Below are 19679 nucleotides of genomic sequence, written 5' to 3' on the forward strand. Positions count from 1 at the left end.
CTTCAGTATTTGGCAAGCTGACTTCTAAGCTTTTGCTCTAAGGGGCAATGCCATCACGCTTTCAATTAGAAAAAAAAAGGGTGGGGAATTAATATATTTGTAATAGGCTGCTGGATCCCCATGTATCTGAGAAAGGGAAGAGAGAACATTAAATTGTACCTCCAGAGGTGAGAAAAGGAGCTGGTCTGCCACTGGGAAAATAACTAAACTGTTAAAATAATAAAGCTATTAACTGTATAATGGTCAAAGCCTTTGTGCTGCCCGTGAAGCAGATTTTAAATTACTTAAATGGTTAATTTTCACAGCTAATAGTGCAACGCTGGGGGACGTGGCTCAGAGAAGCGCGGTGGGATTTCAGTGAGCTCGCAGGAGAACGTTCACATTGTGTTCATCGCAGACCAAAGTGTGCTGTGTGACCCACGTCTGCCCGAGGATTCCAGCTCCCGCAAGTACAAACCCCAGCCCTTCGCCCCAAGGTCATTGTCACTCACCCGACTCAGGCACAGCTGCACATTAGTCTTTCCCTGTGAAAAAATACATAATCCACCTTCAACACAAACCGTTGTTGTTTCAAAACCAGTCTTGCTATTAGTAACGGGTCTCTTAAGTATTAAATGAGATGCACAAAATGCTTTTATTGTGTCCAAGCAGAAGTCAAGGTCAGACTGCGTTTCTGGATATACATTCATTTACACAGACCAGAGCTGGTTGGGTTAAATACAGAAGACAACTCGCTATGGGTATCTGCTCTGTGGCGCTGCAGATAGCCCGGAGTGCCGGGATACACGGGTCCCACAAATACCGCACACGGCCGTGCCCAACGCACGCGATGCCACGCGAGTTAGAAATCGTTACCGAAATCGTGGGTGCGCTTTACAAAGCAAACTCATGGTAAACATGACATGAATATATGGATGCTGACTACAAACTCCCATAGAGGGATGAAATCCTCACAACAAAAAAAACCCTACCTGTTTAAAATATGTCTTAAAAATACTACAGATTTACCTATGCCTGATTCCAGAACAAGTTAACGCAAATTTGACCTTCCACCAAGGTACGTACCTGATTTTTTTCTGGTATTTGTCAGCAGCTATGTATTACATGTAAGTGTCTATATCCTTAAAAGCTTATTAATATTGAACTTTGCAATAGCCATGTGTACAAGCACGCAGAAGTAGAGGCAGATTTCTATAGGTGCAAAACCCGGTGGTTTATCATGGCTTTCTCGGTTTAAGGTTTACGTAGAATTAGTATTTTGCAAACAGCCGTTGTTTTAATCAACCTGACATGCGTTTGGGTTTTCTAAGGGTGCTCGTCTGGCTTGTACTCAGAAAGAGGAGCACTACACAGCTGAAATAATTGTACAGCGAGGAGCTGAGCTATCTAATTTCTAACTAATTCTCTGCCTTCAATCCTTTATTGACCTACCAACAAAATCTAAAGCGTAGTTTCAGCATAAAAAAAGAAAACAGAAGATTTGAGCTTGCCCCTTCTATCTGTTAACCTGAAGAAACTTTGTAGCTGAGATTTCCCAAATGTGGTTTTATTAAAACCTTAAGTTGTATCTGGCTTTTCTTCATTGAAAAAATAGATCTGTACATCCTTCTTTAATTACCAAGTACCTGAAGGTTATAAATTTTTTCTCTTTTTTTGCTTTACAAGTGTTTTTCACAGCACAAGCATGAGGTGCTAAGAGTAAAGTAAAAATTAATGACTCCAGTCGAAGGTAAGAAAATACAAGAGTATTCTTGCTTAGAAGAGAGAGAGAGAGATCAACTGTGCTTTTCAATTTCACTGCAGAGTGGTAGCGACAGCGCACGTCCCGGGGCCGGTGACGGGCACGGAGCAGCGAGCCCCCCATGGCCAGGACCCCAGCGTGCTCAGCCTCGCGGTCCACGGGGCTCATGCAGCACATTATGACCTGTAGTCCTTCTTGCTGTAGGGCTTGTTTCCCAGAATATTATCTATCTCATTTACAACGTGGGATGTCATCTTTGGAAGGACCTGGGGGTAGAAGAAAACTTGGTGGTTAAGCAAGCTTCCCTTCAAGGTTTTTTCAAATTTCAATCTAGATTTTTATCAGATAACGTTTCCTCTGGGTTTTGATGTGACAGATGTTCAAACATTAATTTAATATCTTCCTCCCTTAGAGGAAACGCTACTGCAGCATCTTTACCCAACGAGAGAACCACAGAGGTGCTCCTGAATGTTACGCACGCAATATTGCTCAGCTGCAGGGGAATGCGAGCTGGTGGAAGAGCAGAAGAAGCTCTTGTGAAAAGGAACAGAGAATAATTAAAGTGGATGCAAGTGACACGTGAATATATCCCAACATGTCCTGGCATCGTGTCCTTTGCTTTTCCAGCTGTGTTAAACCCGCTGCCACCACCCTCTTGTTGCTGGGTACCGCTAGAGCCACCACGAGTGGTGGTGATGCACCATAGGTTTGCCTAATTAGTGTGCATAACAAGAAATGGAAGATGTCTGAAAGAAAACACAAAGTTTTAGGAGTCTCTGAAGAGAAGGGAGGTGCCAGTGTCAAGGTGGGCTGGTGTCACCGCGCGCGCTGGGCAGGAGCTGCCCCCACCACCTCCTGCACTTGCCTGAATGGCTCCCAGGTTCTCGATCAGCTGCTCGGGGTTGGAGGATCCCAGAAGGACGGAGCTCACCCCCTCGTTCCTCAGACACCAGGCTGGGAACAAAGTCACAAGAGGGTCAGGAATGTGGGTGTCACCACACGGCATTACCCCGGGTCCTATTGTCTGTCAGGGCTTCCAGCTCTGTTTGAAAATTAACGACATTATTTGTCTCAACTTTCACTTTACTCCCCCAGCACTACCAGGAGGAAGATGCACTGGTCAGATAAACTGCATAGCAGATTTTCCAGCTTCTCACCCTACCCAGGTCGCTGGCCCAGCACTTGTCTGAATTGTGGGGTTTGGTTTGTCCCCATCACAAACCACAGGGATTCACTTCTTGGCTATTTCAACCAGTGATCATTTTTGCAACAGATAGGTCGGGTATTTTTCAACCTGGGCTCTCAGCAGCACAAAGAATTATTAAACAAACAAACAAACAACCCCAAACAAACAACAAACAAACACAAAACCCATCTCTTTTTAAATAGTAGCATTCTCTTGTGTCCATCACCCAATTCATGGCTTCCGCTGGGGAGGGAGCCCTGATGATCGCCCAAGATACACCAGCCCTCCTGTCAGTCCAAGCCTGATGATGGCAATGATCTTAAGTGATTTTTAACATCACTGCTCAAATAAATGCAAACCCCACTTCATTTTTGTGTGAATATAACGGAGCAGGGGTTACCTCAAAAGCAACACATGGCATTTTCATGTCCTACAGTGAGTTTCAGAGTAGAGTAGACTAGAATATTTCAGTTTGAAGGGACCTGTGACAATCTTCTAGGCCAACTGCCTGACCATTTTAGGGCTGACCAAAAGTTAAAGCATCTTTTGTGTTGTTCTTTCGCTGTGTTCCCTGGCACACGTTCGCCCTCTCCTCATCAGGAGCTGCACCACCTGCCCTCAGTCTTTCCATGTTTCTGGCATTTTGTTTCGTAACCCCTGATAGCAAATAATCATTGTAGTGTTTTAAACAATAAATAGATCCATAGATACTGCAAAGACACAGCCACCCTTTGTCCTATTTGAAGGCAACACATCTTTTTCTGAGTCACCATTTACCTGCCCGTCGCTGACACTTCAATGACGGGATCACCAAGAGCACCTGTACAAGATTTCACCTGCGCTTGTCTCAGCAACACCCACCCTGTTTGGTGTTGCCCTTCGCATCACGAGGACGTGAGCGAGGTGGGGTGTTGGTGACAGCAGCAAAAGGGCAGTGACACCTGTCCCCATGGTCACCTACCCACGGCCAGCTGGGGCAGCGTGCAGCCCAGGCGCTCGGCGATGGGCGACAGGTCCTTCAGCTTCCCCTGCTGCTTCCTCCCCTCCTCGCTGATGATCTTCTCCTTCAGCCACTGGTAGCACTGGCATTAAATTAAATAGAAAATGTAAGGCAATTATAAACAGCTCGTAAAGTCTCACCCAACCCAGGAGGTAACTGAGGGTGGGTAACACGATGCTTTGAGACCCAAAGCAACCACGACAGAACCAGGATTTCTCCTGGGAGAGTCCACATCTGCATCTCTCTGGCTTCACTCAACTGGTGGGCCCAGCTGGAACCTCTTCATTTTATCTTTGAACCACTGGATCCCATCAGAGTGGAAAAAAAGTGAATTATTAGCCAACTGAAGAAGATTTTGACACAGAGCCCCCAAAAAACTGTGAGAGAACATCTGATCTGGTTCAAGATTCATCATTCAAGATTTTTAAAATAATTAAATGAGGCTGAGATTTCAGATCTCCCAGCTCCAGATTTGAAACTTCATTCTACTTCACTCTCATCAATTATTTTGGATCCATCTCTGCAATACAATACTAGCTTCTTAGATAGCTTTTACCAGATCATCATTTATTTTATTTTGGTAAAAACAAAAACCAAACCACAAATGTAACGGAGTACCACATTTGAAAACGCTGCCCTTTGTAAGCTAGTCAGCATAAACGGTGTTTTTCTTCTAATAAGCATCAAGCTGAGCAAAAGCCAGCGAAGGGACATCCATTGCTCTGCTGGCACATTGCAGCATTGGCTTTTGCCCACGAGCTGATACAGAACCTCAAATATAATTTTGGTGGGGTTTTTTTTCCCCAAATCCATGACATTGTAATGCTGTGTGGTTCTTCAAAGCATTAAATCAGAGAATCATAGAATTGTTTTGGTTGGAAAAGGCCTTTAAAGGTCATGGAGTGCAACCGTTCCCCCAACCCCACGTCCTGAGAACCTCCTGTCCGTCTGTCCAACCCTCCAGGGCTGGTGACTCCAGCACTGCCCTGGGCAGCCTGTTCCAATGCCCCACAGCCCTTTGGGGCAGAAATTGTTCCTAAATCCAATGTACAAGTCTGTTTTACCCACATCAGAGCTTTTGAAGTCACAACAGCTCTATTGATCACCCGGGAGATCAAATGCAACAGAAACCCCAGGCTTGTGCCTTCTCGTTGACAATGTCCGGGCAAGAATAGGGTGACAATTCCACCCTCCTGCCAACCCCCTGGCCTGGTTGCCATTGTGTGCTGCCCCACAACCAGCTCACCACGCTGGGGAACCTCCAACATCTTTATAACCCAGATTCTCCCACACGGTTGCCAGAGAAACCGTGCTGATCTCCCAACACAGCAGCACCCAACCCATCCTTCTCATGAGAGATCTCTCCTCCTTTTGTCATTTTCCTGCTCTCACAAAAGCAGCACATCGGCTTTTCTTGAACACGCAACCAAAAACATACCTTGAGCGCAGCCCTTGAGGTTTCGGGGACCCCGTTGCCGTATTTCCCTGAGATGATCCCACAGGCCAGCGGGGACCACGTCATCGCTCCCACCCCTGCCGAGAAAGAGATTTTAGGAATTTGGGAGAAAGTATTGTACCAAAAACAGGGCTTCCGTGTATAGAAATGAAAGCAAAACAACTGCAGTTTGTGTTGCTGTTAGTAGAGACGTTCAGTTGGTCTCCGCCGGGAAGATGCTCCCGATGCCCTTAAGGGCATCGGGAGCATCTTCCCGGCGGACACCAACTGCATTTTTCATCCCAAACCAGCCCGCTCTGTGTTTCTACTGATAGAATAGCCCCCAGCAACCTCAGTCTTACCTATTTTATGATACAATTCCGGCAGCTGAACCTCCACTTTCTCTCTTTGGAAAAGATGGTATTCGGCTTGCTCGCAGACGGGCGGTATCATGTTGAACTGCCTGGCTACGGAGTAGGCTTCCTGGAGATGATAAATCAAGCACCCAAACCCATTAGATCAGCCTGGAACTGGAGTTACCAAGTGTCAATGCTTCCCCAAAAAAAGAACCAAAACCAACAAGCCAACTTTACCATGATCTCCATGGCGCTCCAGCGCGACGTTCCCCAGTACATGGCCATGCCTTGATTTATTACATGTGTCATCGCTCGGACAATTTCTAAAGAAGGGAGGAAAAAACAAGTATGAGACGTGCACAGTGGCCAATGTTTTAGCATCAAACCCTCCCAAAGCCACCCCTAAATGCCAAATACGTTGACAAACCCAAGCAGCTTTGCATTAACCACCAGTTTTGCCGTGGTCTCTTGCTCCAGCATGGGTGAAAATGCATTGACAGTGGGAATGTAAAGACATCCATCCTGCAGTTTAAAACCTGCTTTTAACAGCTACCACCGCCTCATGAGAATATCTCTTTTAAAATCCAACACCAGAGGGCAGCACAGTTGAAAAATAAACTAAAAGATAGATTTATTTTAAAATTCGTTTACTAAAAGCATACGTTTGATCCTGCTGCTTTTCACAAGGAATATTAGGATGCAACATGCAGAGCAGCTCCTTGTAACGTGAGTCCCACAGTCCTCAGCTTCCTTTGGGAAGGTGAAGCCCATGAGGCTCCACGTGCCGGGATGGGATCTCTGATTCCCACCCATCAGGCCCCTGCTGAGCAGCGCTCAGTTCGCAAGAGAAAGAAATCCTATGTCCCTCGTGGTTGCTCAGAGGGTTACAGAGCCTGGTAGGACACCTTGCTAATGCTAGAAAGAAAATAGAATACGAAAATAGAAAAAGAAAAGAAATTCCATTGGGAGGAACTGGCGCTTGGCAGCTACACCGGGAATTTCGGACCCAACCGTGGTTGGATGCAGCGCAGGGGGTGAAGCCCCCTGTTCATCACATCCCTTGGTGACTCTGTTGTCACCTGGACAGTGACTCTGGCATCACTGTCTTGAGATCCAGAGACTTTTACATCATTGGGATTCTCATCATCTTTATGGAGAAAAGAAAAAACAAAGCATCTTGGCCAAGGGGAGATGGCAGTGTCAATGTCGTTGTTGTTGTGAGGTGGCTCCTGCCGGCAGCGACGAGCAGCTGAAGGTGACGAAGTCTCCGTTTATCACCTCGATACACGGGACACTGTCCCTGTTGCTCCAGGCTCCTGCCTCCCCACCAAAAAGGGACATTTCCTCTGGAGGGAAACAGTGGTTGGAGGAGATTTTTCCCCAGATATTGTGTTCTACTTTTTTTTCCCTTCTTCTTTGTTTTGGCCATTTCTCCAACTTCAACTCCTTTCAAGAAAAGCTGTTCCTGTTTAGCTCCGCAGGGCATGGGGATGAAGGTCTGTGAGGGGCACACGCCTGGACCACTCCATCGGCCACACGGGTCATAGGGTCATTTAGGCTGGAAAAGACCTTTAAGGCCACTGAGTCCAATCATAAATGGATGGTACACATGGCATCACTTAAGAACAGGACATTTTTTAATAAATTTAAATAAATGTTTTACAACCCAGTAAACAGCTTCCAGCAGCATAGTAATAATTTTGAAGCAGTTTAAAGTTCTCTGATAGGAACCTTGTCACCTTTTCTCCCTGTGCGCCAGGGCTGTGTGCGCGTGGTCCCTGGCACAATGACAAGGGAGGTGTCACCAGGGGACCCCAGGACCCTCCTTCTCCACAACCAGAGCTGGAAAAGTCACTCAATAGGAATAAAAGCATCTGCTAACACAGTTGGGGGAATCAGATCTGCAGCCGGATTAATGAGGCACAAAACTTGTTGAAATTCAGGCAGGAAGCACAGATCCTCCTGTCACCCACGTCCCCATGTCCCCGTGGCAGGGGACCACACGGTGGCAGAGCCAGGACAGGATCATTTGTGGATGTGGGACCCCAGCAAGGATGATCCCTGATCAGGAACGAGGAGGGACACGGCTGTCTTGGCCAGGGTGGTGCAAAGAGCTTTGTGTGGGGTGCTCATCTCCAGCCGTTCCCTGAAGCTCATATGGTGTTGCTTTTCTCATGAAAAGCTTTGTTAATTTGCTCTGAGACTTTAGAGAAAGGTAAATGCGTTTCAGATTTTCAGATTAAGCGAGCGCTGCCTGCTGCTTCGGGGACCAGAGTCACCTGCAATAAAGAAATCCATAATAAGTGCTCATCTTCTTTTATTAGTTCTCCGCTATCCATGTCTGCCGAGGCAGCCTGAGCTGGGACGGGAGCAGCTGGGGAGCGGGAACTGATTCACTCTGGCTGGGAGGGACCAGGGCAGTGTTTCTAAATATGGATCCATCGCCTGCTGATCACAGAATCATTTTGGTTGGAAGAGACCCTCAAGCTCACCAAGTCCAACTGTTCCCCCACCATCACTGCCTCGTGTCCCTGAGAACCTCATGTCCGTCTGTCCAGCCCTCCAGGGATGGTGACTCCAGCACTGCCCTGGGCAGCCTGTTCCAATGCCCCACAGCCCTTTGGGCGAGAAATTGTTCCTAATATCCAGTCTAAACCTCCCCTGGCGCAACTCGTGCCTGTGATGCCCACAGACACGCACATCACAGCAGACAGGACTCCGAGCAAGAGTAGAGCAACCTCAACCGCTTGTTTTCTTCAGAAGAAAACTAAATGAACATTCAACATTTATCCTTTGGTTTATTTGGCTGTACCTTAGCACATACAACCGCTTTATCTCCTCAAGCAACACCCTCGGTGTTGGCGTGAGAAGCACAAGCAGGGGACGTTTTAAGGTCCCCTCCAGGGGCTGCAGCACTTTGCTGGCGGGAGAAGCGCGGGGACACGAGGGGACGTGGCGGGATCGTGTGTCTCGGAGGCAGCGCAGCGCTCGCCGTGTGCCAGATCGAGCGCGCAGAACCGACAGATGGCCCAACAGATGCTCGAGGATGGAAGCGGCTTAGTAGGTGAACCATAAAAAAAGCACGAAGTACGCCCAAAGAATCAACACCGCACCATTCATAATAAAAACGTCCCTTTTTTCACCCTGCTCAAACATCTCAACGAGTGCCACAGTTGATATCTCATGGCCGAGCTCCAGCAGTATCTGCAGCATCTTAAAAGCTGTAAAAGCCCGAGATGAGCTGCGCCGCGCGGGAAATCTATCCAGCACCGCCTCGTTAGGTGACAACTGACGGAGCAGAGAGATCGTTCCTCCCTCCAAGACACGCGTCATGTTCCTCGACCTCAGCAGCTCCTACAAAATCTCCCCCGGTCCTAAAATCCCAACCAAGCTCCCTGGACCCACGGTCACTGGCGCAGCTTTGCCGGGACGGTGACGCTGCCGTCCCCCCGGGGTCGTGCTGGGTCGTTAGGAAAAGAGGTGTCACGAGGGCTGAAAGTCAAACCAGGAGCTTCGGAGGGGCCTGTCAAGCTCCAGGTTTGTTTGATTTCCGTGTCCCTGACAGCTCCTGCAGCCGACAAGTCTTCCTGCTTGCTATTTTTTATTTAGCTGTGAAGCTAATCTGTTGCCACAGTGTGAACGGGTGCGTTAACTCCCCTGGGAGAAGAGAAGGAACTGGAGCTGGTGCCCATTAAATAGGGCACTAACCCCAAAATATATTGCTGGAGGGTCCTGGATAACTGGGTTACACAGCCACGCTACCAAACCCGCATTTACGGGTATCAGTAATTACGAGATGTAATTAAAGTGCACAGAGAGTCACAGATCTTGCAGGTTCTTAAAGTTGCTCCCTGAATTATTTAACAAGAACCTGTTCCCCTCCAGGACCGAGGGGCAGCTGCTCCCTGCGCGGGGGGGGACCCCACCGTGTGCTGGGGGGGGACCCCACCGTGTGCTGGGGGATCACATCCTCGCGTGTCCCCTTGGCCGAGCCCACCAGGGACTCGGCTCACGCTGCTCATCACGCGTTTGGGGCAGCGAACCTTAAAGTTGGTCAATTATTTCTTGTTTCTGACCGTGCATTGGGTCTCAGCCCTGGTTTTAGCACCAGGAGAAATGTGCTATGCGGGTAGCCCAGGGGATGGGGACAAGGACAGGGACAGCAGTGCTGGCAGGCTCCGCCATCTAGAGCTGACCACATCGGGCTGGGGATATGCAGGTTTCACCTGATGCAAAGAGAGCTGCCTTAAACACAAACACACATTCACTTTATCTGAAGGAATTGGGAAAAGGAAATAAAAACCCAAACAACGCTAAAGCCACCACTGGCACATAAAAGAAAGTTCAATTTCCTTCCCAAGAGATACAAATTCATTCCATTGAAGTGTAAATATATAGGGCTCCAGGGTATCGCAGATGAGATATTTCATATATAAGCTGAATATTTAATTAAAAAAAAAATCATTTTTCATTTCCTATCATCGTAAGTCTATACCTGTAAGCCAGGATCAGCCGCGTTCAAATCTTTAATTCAAGCTTGCACTAACCTTCCATGGGGGTGTTATTGTCGGGCCGGTTTGCGAAGACCACGTCCACGTACTCCAGCTGCAGCCGCTGCAGGGACGCCTTGAGCCCTGGGACAGCAAAGAGACCAGGACGCACGGTCAGAGCAGGCAGAGCCCGCGGCTACAGAACCGCGCTCGGAATAATTGAGCTCATTATATTTATATACATATCTACTATACATACACACAACCGCAGAGAAGGATACCGCAGAACGTTGCCCCACATCGAGGCAGCGATGCTAAGAAAGCAGCAGTTTGGCTGCATGCAGGGTTCCTCCCCTTCCACCAGAATGGTTTTTAATTTACTTTTTTAATGAAGATGAGATTCGGATGGGAACCAACACCGGTCACCAAGCGTGCCCGCGGCAGCTGCCAGGGTCCCACTTCAGGCTCCGCTGCTGTTCGGAGTTAATTTAATCTCGATTATATCATCACCTCGGTGCTGTCCCACCCAAAAAAGCCCTGTATCGGGGAACCTTCCCAAAACATCAGCCTGGAGAGGAGCCTGAGGGTGTTATAGGGAACAGATAAAGCGCCAAGGAGGGTTTTAGCCCCTCTGCAGGGTACACAAGCTATGCAGAAAGAGCTTTGCAGCTGCAGTGCAGGACTGGCCAGGCTGCAGCAGCTTCTCCAGGACAATCTGATGGGAAATGGCATCAAAAGCCTACAGATATATATATATATATATATCTATATGTGTGTGCGTGAGAGAGAAAGAAGAGGACTTCTAACGCTTATTTTCTCTGAATCTTCCCAGGAACAAAATGTTTTTATGAATGTTCATGAAGAATGAGCCAAAATAGAGCAGTCTGAAAATGTTCTCCGAATTCTGGGATGAAAAACATGGCCATTTTTGCCAAATGTATTTATAGAAAATAGCTAACAGTGACCTTAACGTTATTTGCTATGTGTTCTGTGAAGTTATTTCAACTGCTGCCAGTATTTTTCTATCGTTTCATGCAGTAGCTGCACAATAAGCAGCACGTGGATGGGTTGGGGCTGCAAGGGATGTGGCTGCAGCTTCCCCAGCACCTCTGGGTCCGGTATCACCAGCAGCGGGGATGTCACTTCCTAGGGGTTATTCCAATGGAAGCGCAATAAAATGCTGTTAAATAACTAACAAACTTTCTCCAGCATTACCTTAATATAGAAGGCATAGAATCATAGAATAGCTTGGGTTGGAAGGGACCTTCAAAGGTCATCTGGTCCCACACCCCTGCAGGGACATCTTCAACTTGCAAATACTAAATAATGAACCTTTGTGGGACAATCCCAGAGCTATGAGCTGGTTATTATGAGGTAAACCCAACCGTGCTCCAGTGATGCTCGTTGTCATGGAGAAATAAGGCCTTTGAGATGGAAAATGAGCAGATTTGCACCCGGGGAGGAGGCTGTCCTGCTCGCCCCGCTTGCTGCCGCCCACGTTCATCCCACCTCACCCCCTTGGGACAGTATTAGCCAGGATGTGATATCCCAGGCCAGGAGTGGATAACATCAAGATAGTAATAATATCTTCCATATAATCTATGTTTTAATATATACAGAATAAATCTTGGTTGTTGCAAGTTGTGGCAAATGGGTCTGGTGATAAAAGATGCAAAAGACCAAATTTTTGCAGACAGATGCTCCCTTCTGCTAAGCAAAGATCAAAGGTTACCTCCTGCCTAGTCAGCAGTGTGGATCACGAACCCCTATGCTATCCAACCACCAACACCACAGCACACCGGTCCCATAGATGGGACAAGGGGTGATGGTTATAAACTAAAGGAGATTCAGGCTGGACATGAGGAAGGAATTGTTGCCCCTGAGGGTGGTGAGAGCCTGGCCCAGGTTGGCCAGAGAGGTGGTGGATGAACCATCCCTGGAGACATCCCAGGCCGGGCTGGACGGGGCTCTGAGCAACCTGAGCTGGTGAAGATGTCCCTGTCATGGCACTGGGGGAGCTGGAAAGGTCCCTTCAACCCAAACCATTCCTATGCTTCTATGATTCCATGACATAGATGAGCCCAAATTGCTCTTTTCTAACCTGTCTTGGCAGCTTAACCAACCACCACTGTAAGTAATTAGGGTTTATGTCATAAATCAAAGAGGAGCCTAATTAACTGAGGGCACACAGTGCAGTACAGAGAATCCCTTTTTGCTGCTGCAGCCCACATGGGGTGCTGGGTTCAGAAGGGTGCTGGTTTTAGAAGGGGGCTACTCTCCTGCGGACTCAGCCCTGGGTTCCCTGGCTGGCTTCAGCATCGCTAGACACCCCCAACAACTCCCTTCCACACCTTTACACTGCTTTTCTCCAAACTCCGGATTTATGTAGAAGGCAGACCCTGGTCCCTGTGCTGCTGGCTACTCTTCTGGATCTGCGACCTGCTTGTGACCTGGCAGCCCCAGAGTCCTCCTGGGGGGTTTGGGGTCTGCTCCAGCCCAGGCTGGTACCCCTCACTGGGACAAGGTCACAGCTGACACTGCTGGTCCTTAATATGACAGTAACGTGTCTTTGTGTGGGTGCTGCTCTATTTGTGTCCTGCGCATGAAATCCTGTGGAAGTCCTAATTATGCCCATGGTCACTGTGCATGGGGTCTGACCCCAACAGCCCTCCAGATAGAGCCAGATCAGGTGAAACACTCATTGTGTAGAAAAATGTATGTGCTCTTGTTCTCTCTCTACAATAACACAGCCAGGAGAATTTAAAAAGCAATGAGAAGGAAGGTGAGGAGCGCGTTAGACCCAGCAGAGACCTGGGTGAATAAATCCTGACAGATGAGTAAGGTTGTGCATAAGGCAAGGGCATCACTCAGAGGGATGCAGGGCTGGAGACAAAGAGCCAGCCGAGGGAACATACCCTAAAATCCATCACCTGAGAAGCAGCAGCACTGAGAGCCGAGCACAACCCCCTCCGGCAGAGCGGCTGATGGACCTGGCTCCCCTCCAGCCGCTATTTCTGCCGCCTGACATCATGTTCTGCATCCTCATCCCTCCCTGCTCCACCGAGGGAGCCCCACGGCCACCTCTGCTGAGTGTGGCCACACGCTGCCACCAACTGTCCTCCGGGAAAGAACCACCGGTGTATACGTACCCCCCGTACATATCAGCAGAGCAGCTCAAGACCAGTCGAGCCTTCCCACCGTGGGACAACAGCCCATCCCGCCAGGGCAGCAGGGATCAGGTCCATTCTCAAGGACAACAGTGCAAAAAGCTGCTGGGATCCCCCCACAAGGCAGTGGGCGCTGTTACCCTGATTGCTGCGGGGAAGGGATAAATCTGCAAGGGATGCACACACAGCTGGCCAAGGCTCTTGCTTATTAGAGCAAAAATAACCAAAATATTATTGCAGCACAGAGGTGTAGCGGAGAAGGCTTTTTGTGCACAATGAGTCTGCTCGCACTTTTTGAGGAAAAACACAGAACAATCCTTTGGTGCATTTTAGACACGGCCAGACCACCCCACCCCAACATATACCTTCAATGATGTGCTTTCTTGAAAGCCCTCGTTCTGTTTCAGCCCTGCAAAGGAAAAAACAGGCACATAGCTGTCAGAGGTTTCAAGCACTAACGATTGGAGAGCAATAACTTTGTATTCTGGCCTCAACATCCCCAAAATGAAGTTAGAGCTCATACAACAGGGAGACCCTGCAGCGCTTGGGTTCCCAGTCTCAAGGACAACAGCATCTGGGCTGAGCAACACCGCTGTTCGCATGGTGCCAGCCTTGATTTGGCTATTGCCTGACCCATCCCCACCGTTTACATATAAACTAGACCCAGAGACAACTTACAGCTTCATCATTTCTCTTTCTGACTGTTTGATTTTGTCTGGGTCTCCAACACACCCATTGGACCCAGAGCCTGCTGTGCACAACCAGGCACAACAGACCCACCTCACCAAAATGTGGGGCAGGGTCTTAGTTACACCCCAGCTCTCCCAGGGGAGCAGAGGGCTGTGTTGCACCTCAGCTTCAATACACCATTAAATAACTCCAGTGAAACGGGGGGGGAAAATAATTATCATCATTTGCATGCCATTTCTGATGAAAATGTCCCAGAGGCCAGCTTGCAGCCACCTTCATGGTTTGTTTGGGTTCCTCCTCAGACATTCCAGTAGATTTGAGAAAAATCCACATTGACACTTTGCTCTGAGGCCAAAACCCACCCCTCGGTGGAAATGAGCTGAAGGAAAGCACAGGGGCCAGAAAGCAAAGCTGGTTCCCCAGCCGGGGAAAGGGAGCAGCACCCAGCAAACCCCATCACCAGGACACTTACTTGCCACCCCAGTACAGTTTTGTTGTTATGACCAGACTGGACCTCCTGCAAATGGAACAGAAAAATCATTGTAGTTAAAAAAAACAAAGAAAGGATAAGTTGAGTAAGCAAGCGGGGTGCTGCCCGTGGGAAGCGGCAGCTCTGGCTCCCGCAGCCGTGTTGGGTTCTGCAGCCCAGGCTGTCCATACATCCCTACAACCCTTTTTACAGCGGATCTGGAGGCCAATTCTCCCACACTCAGGTCTGCCAACCGTAGGCTCCTATCTGGAAACTGAAGCTAATTCCAGTGAAGTGACCAAATAAGATGTATATTTTTAATTACGGAGTAAGCAGTCTCCAGAGCCCTCTACCAAGGGCTCCAGTGCTGTTCCCTCCTGGTACCCAAGACGAGTGCTTCTCGTTATCATCCAGTATTCCTGGAGTTATTAAAACCCCTAGAGTGATACAGTCACTGAATTAAACTACAAATTCCAACATGGTATTAAATTAAAGATTTATCATTTGCAAACTACCTTGCTGCATAACTGTATGTGTACAACACAATTTTTCCAGTTTTTGCAAGACAATTTTTTTTTCTTCCAGTTTCCAGAATATTCCTTACTGAATAATCATGCCCCTAACACAGGGGATACTGATTTTGGTGAAAGCGCTGCTAGGACCCACTCTTCAGTTGAAAGCTGGATATAGCACACATGGGAGGTCTTTAAAGATTATGTAAATGCTCTTAAAACTCCACAACATATGCTAATGTGCATCACTTAAATCAGGTATCATCTCCTGCCAGGCTACCCAAGATGAAGGCCCATCACAGCTTTGCATTGTTAATGCTCGGTCTCACGCACACAGATAAGGACACCGACACGCAAATCATCTCCCTCAAAGCACCGTGCACGGGGAAGATGATGAGTCTGCTCCGGAGCGGCGCTGACTGCTGTGCATGGCAATGACGGCCTCACACAGGAGCCGGGGCAGCACCACAGGCTGGTGTGTGCTCCCCAAATAAAGAGGAGAGCGTTTTTATTTGGCCCGTGAAAGGTCTGGCTGCTCCGTGCGTGGCCCTCGCACCCACCAGCTCCCGCTCCAGCATCCCCCAGTGTGACAAACCAGGAGGATTCTCATTTCCCCGGGGTGCCGCTGGTTTGGGGGGCAGTACCGTACCTCCAGCCCTTCTTCTTCAGGATGTTTCCCAGGATCACCTCAGCCCTGCCAAAGAGAGAGAGCCCGTGTGAGGGGACAGGATGGTGCTGGGTGTCAGGTTTGCCATTGCAGCTGCCATTTGCGCCAGCTCCCCTGGGTGACACCAGCCTGCAGCACCGTTCTCAGCTCTGCCCTCCCTTCCAAGGGTGACAGTGACCCAGCACCAGCTGGGACAGGGTGGCCAGACAGCCCAGTCCCAGGGGACGGTGCCCTCCATCCACACGAAGCATCTTGTCCACCCATCACACTGCAAACAGTCCTGACCCCCTGCCCTATGTCTGCTTGAGCATGCTCTGGGGCGGCAGAGTCACTTTGTCCCCACAGCAGGGATACGATGTCCCAGTTCACCTTCTACACTAAATACAAAGCTGTATAACTCAGCCAAAGTCAAACACATTATGGATGGATATATTTTCCCCAGTCCAGCAGTGACACTAAGAGCATTAGCTCAGCTGCAGCAGAGCGGTTCCCGTGCCGGGAGCTGTCACTGCCACAGCCCATCCATCACCACTAAGATACACAACGACTTTTCATTTATTCAGGACATTTTTCTCCCTGTGCCAATGGCAAGTGGCACAAGTGACGCATTTCAGGCTTCCACTGGGTGAACGGGGGGTTGTTTTAATTTTTTAAATTATTTTGTATTAAGAGTGCTCCAAACCCAAAGGTTTTTCTGTGCCGCCTCAGGGAGAAGGGAAATTCCCCAGCACCACCAGAGCCCCATCCATAGCAGCGACACACGGATGACGGCGCAGGCAAGGGGACCCCAGCACTCACTTGCCGGCCGCGTACACCTCGGCTGTGTCGAAGAGGTTGACGCCGCTCTCGTAGGCAATTGTCATCAGCTGCTCAGCCACCTTGGGGAAGCAAGGACAGACACATGAGGGGTGACAGTCCCCATCCCCAGCAGCTCATCCTGCACAGGCAAAAGCTCCTGAAGATGCAGCAAAGGGGCTTCAGAGGGGCTGAGCATCCCCTGCCCGGGGGTGAGGACCCTTTGCCAGCACTGGCCCGAGAAGCACCAAGACACAGATTTACATCAGCTTCCCCTTGACTCATCCTGGCAGGGATTAATCTCATAGGAAAGTCCTGGGTTTTCTAATAGGAAAGCAGCCAAGAATTTAATAGGGTTATAGAAGATACTCTGCAAATCTGTGGAATTTAATACAGAAAGGATATACCCATGGTAAGAGTTTAATTTTCTTTTTGCTACCTGCCAGGCTGTCCTGCAGCTCTCCAGTGTATTTCACAGGGCATTTAAACAGCTGAAGGTCGTTTCGTGTGATCCCCACCAGGAGTCCCTGGGGGACTCTGCACCCAGAGGGATGTGCAGCCTGGTCGGGGGACAGGTACCCAGGGGGGACAGGTACACGAGGCGGACAGATACCCAGGGGGGACAGGTACCCGGGGGGGACAGGTACCCGGGGGGGACAGGTGTCCACAGCCACCGCACTCGGGTGGGACGTGTTTCAGTCCGTTTTTTCCATCCCTGAACACTTTGCACTGATTGATTCTAAACAAGGAGGGCAAGAGAGCCAAGGAGCAAATTTTGAACTGAAACGGGTCGTGTCTCGCCTCACCCTGCAGCGCCAAGAAATGGGAATGAACACAGTGATCCGCCATCAGCAGAAGAAATACCAAAGATCAAGTGACTTGAAAAGGAAAAATCCCTTGAGTTCAGACTCCTGGGCTGTTTTTCTTCCTGCAAAAGTTATTTTGGGGTTTCTGTCGTGTACTAGGGGGAGGATGCTCTCCTTTAGACAACCAGCATCCCTACTTGGGATGGGGGGAAACCCACATGCTGCCCAACACTCCAGAGGATCATTAACTGAGATTAAGAGCCATCCAGTACGGACAAGAGCGCGTAGGAAACCCAAGCTCACCTTCATTTGTTCAGGCAGCTCCTTGCAAGCCGAGCCCCTGCCTGTATTTATGACTGTTGCCAATTACATGCACAACGCAAAACTAATTACCAATTTCTGCACCAGGAACGGTGCCACTGCCAATGGTGAGGATGGAAAAGAAGATGGCGTTAAGGGATAAATGGGTTTCTGTTGAAGCTGATCTCTGGAAATGCCAGATTCATTAAGGTTTTTTGGAGCTGCAATGCCAACTTTTTTCTGCTTTGTGTACTATCTCGCTGCCATTTCCTCATACAGAAAACGGCTCCTCTGATTTCGGTAGCCATGGTTTCATTTAAAAATATCTCATATTGGTTCTTACTTTGTGCGTTATACTTGCACCAAGCACTACTTACCTCATCTGAGATTTGGCCTCCAAAAGTCACCCATGTCCCTAGAAAGAACACAATCATCTGTTACTACAAAAGGTTTTCGCCAACAAAAATTCACTCCACCAAAATCCAGGCTCCTTGAGATAAAATGGGTTTAAAATGGAGTTAATTGGCTCAGATGTTGCTGCGTCCCCCCTGGGGGGGACATGGGGCTGGGACGGGTGTGCAGACCTGGGAATTGGCCCAGGGAAGCACTAGTAATATTCCGTGCTGCCAAAATATACAGTTCTATTTAAACATGAAGCTCTTTGCAAAACTGAGTTTGTTTCCCAAACTTCAATTTGTTAAATAGGAAAAAATTTGTGATGCTGCCAAAACACATCATTTAGGGAATGGAACTCTTGCTAAGCTCCTGCTTCGGCATTTAGCATCATACCAGTCAAAGTATGAGAACAAAAATCAGGAGTATTTCCATTGACACACAGTATTTAAAACCCCTTCAAAGTGACTTTTCCCCTGGAACTTTTACATTAAGCAACGTCCACCACCGGCACATCCGATGAGCAGCACACCATGAGCTGGCCTAAGTAGTAGAGGCAGTTTAGACTCAGTTGCAGACTCTGGTCTATTATTCGGAGAAATTTGGAGCGTTATTGCTTTATGACCACTGCTTGAAAAGGAAAAAAACCATAATATCCTGTGGTGGGAATAATGTGTGGATTTAACTGGGTATTCCCAATCTATACATATAGATCACTGTGGCAGAAGTTGCTCCTGCCTGACTTATCTGACCTTGCAGAACACCCTGGAAAGCGATGCTGTGACACAGCAGAGGAGGCTGTGACAACGCCGGCGCCTTCACCTCGTCACGACGTCGCTTTGATCTCCAGCACAACGTTCCCCACGCTTCTCAAGACCTACGTGCCAGCTACATACAACATTACTCGTTACTCGTTTAATGGGTGTCCATAGGGACACAGAGGGATTCAGCCCCAAGTCGGAAAATTGGATGCAATTTGGTCAAGATGGAGGGAAGATCCTGTACCAGGGATCTGGGCTCTGATGCTGCTAAAGGGAAAAAGCGCCTGGTGCAATAGATACATGAGTGCTCCCACTTCTTCATTAAAAATGTATCGGCAGCTCGTTGCTCACAGCGAGGGTGGGAGATGAACCTGGAGCAGGAGTCAGAAAGGGAAGAACGTTCCCGCTGCTAAAACTCCAGATGCTTTGATCAGTCCCTGCGTAAAAACACAACAAGAGGAGTCGGCTCCGTCAGGAGAATCTCGCTCCCTTTCCCTCAAATAAAGGTTAATCAGAGCTTTTTTATACATCAGGTTTCTTTGAGTATAAATAAAGTTATTTTTGAAGATGAGTGTTCACTGCGTGTTGATACTGAAACTCTCCATCTCCTGCAGAATAGCCCGAGCTCTCGAAAGCCAAGTTTTCGCTGATCAGAAATGTGTACCACGGCTAATGCTTCCCGAATAAAAAAAGAGCAAAGAACACATATTTCTCACTCATTTTGTATCTCTATGAGGGCAATAACCCAGCAACAGCAGCCCCCACCAGTCCCGGACCACCCCCCAGCACCGTGCTGGTTACAGACCCCGGGGAAGGGACTTATCCTGGCAGGAAAACACTCTGGTCCTGCACAATAAAGATTAACATGAAAATAAGTTTCAGTTTATCATTAAGTTTCTTTCTGCATATTA

The 19679-nt window shown here is 48.6% G+C and overlaps 1 protein-coding gene across 3 annotated transcripts in view; it reads right to left on the reverse strand.

Annotated features, from left to right (window-relative positions):
- Positions 1-615: 615 nt before the first annotated feature.
- The window catches only part of KCNAB1 (potassium voltage-gated channel subfamily A regulatory beta subunit 1), a 63750-nt gene continuing 44686 nt past the window's right edge, over positions 616-19679 (reverse strand). For all 3 annotated transcript variants that reach the window (XM_071812783.1, XM_065844891.2, XM_065844893.2), the window contains exons 3-14: positions 17992-18029; positions 16512-16591; positions 15696-15740; positions 14538-14582; positions 13741-13784; positions 10266-10352; positions 5956-6041; positions 5725-5845; positions 5366-5460; positions 3889-4009; positions 2607-2695; positions 616-2007 (exon numbers count right to left, since the gene is read on the reverse strand). In XM_071812783.1, coding sequence (XP_071668884.1) covers positions 1918-2007; positions 2607-2695; positions 3889-4009; positions 5366-5460; positions 5725-5845; positions 5956-6041; positions 10266-10352; positions 13741-13784; positions 14538-14582; positions 15696-15740; positions 16512-16591; positions 17992-18029 — 941 coding nt within the window. In that variant the 3' untranslated portion in view covers positions 616-1917. The remainder of the gene's footprint in view (positions 2008-2606; positions 2696-3888; positions 4010-5365; positions 5461-5724; positions 5846-5955; positions 6042-10265; positions 10353-13740; positions 13785-14537; positions 14583-15695; positions 15741-16511; positions 16592-17991; positions 18030-19679) is intronic.

This window comes from Patagioenas fasciata, chromosome 9 (genome assembly GCF_037038585.1).
Source record: "Patagioenas fasciata isolate bPatFas1 chromosome 9, bPatFas1.hap1, whole genome shotgun sequence".
Lineage (NCBI taxonomy): Eukaryota > Metazoa > Chordata > Aves > Columbiformes > Columbidae > Patagioenas > Patagioenas fasciata.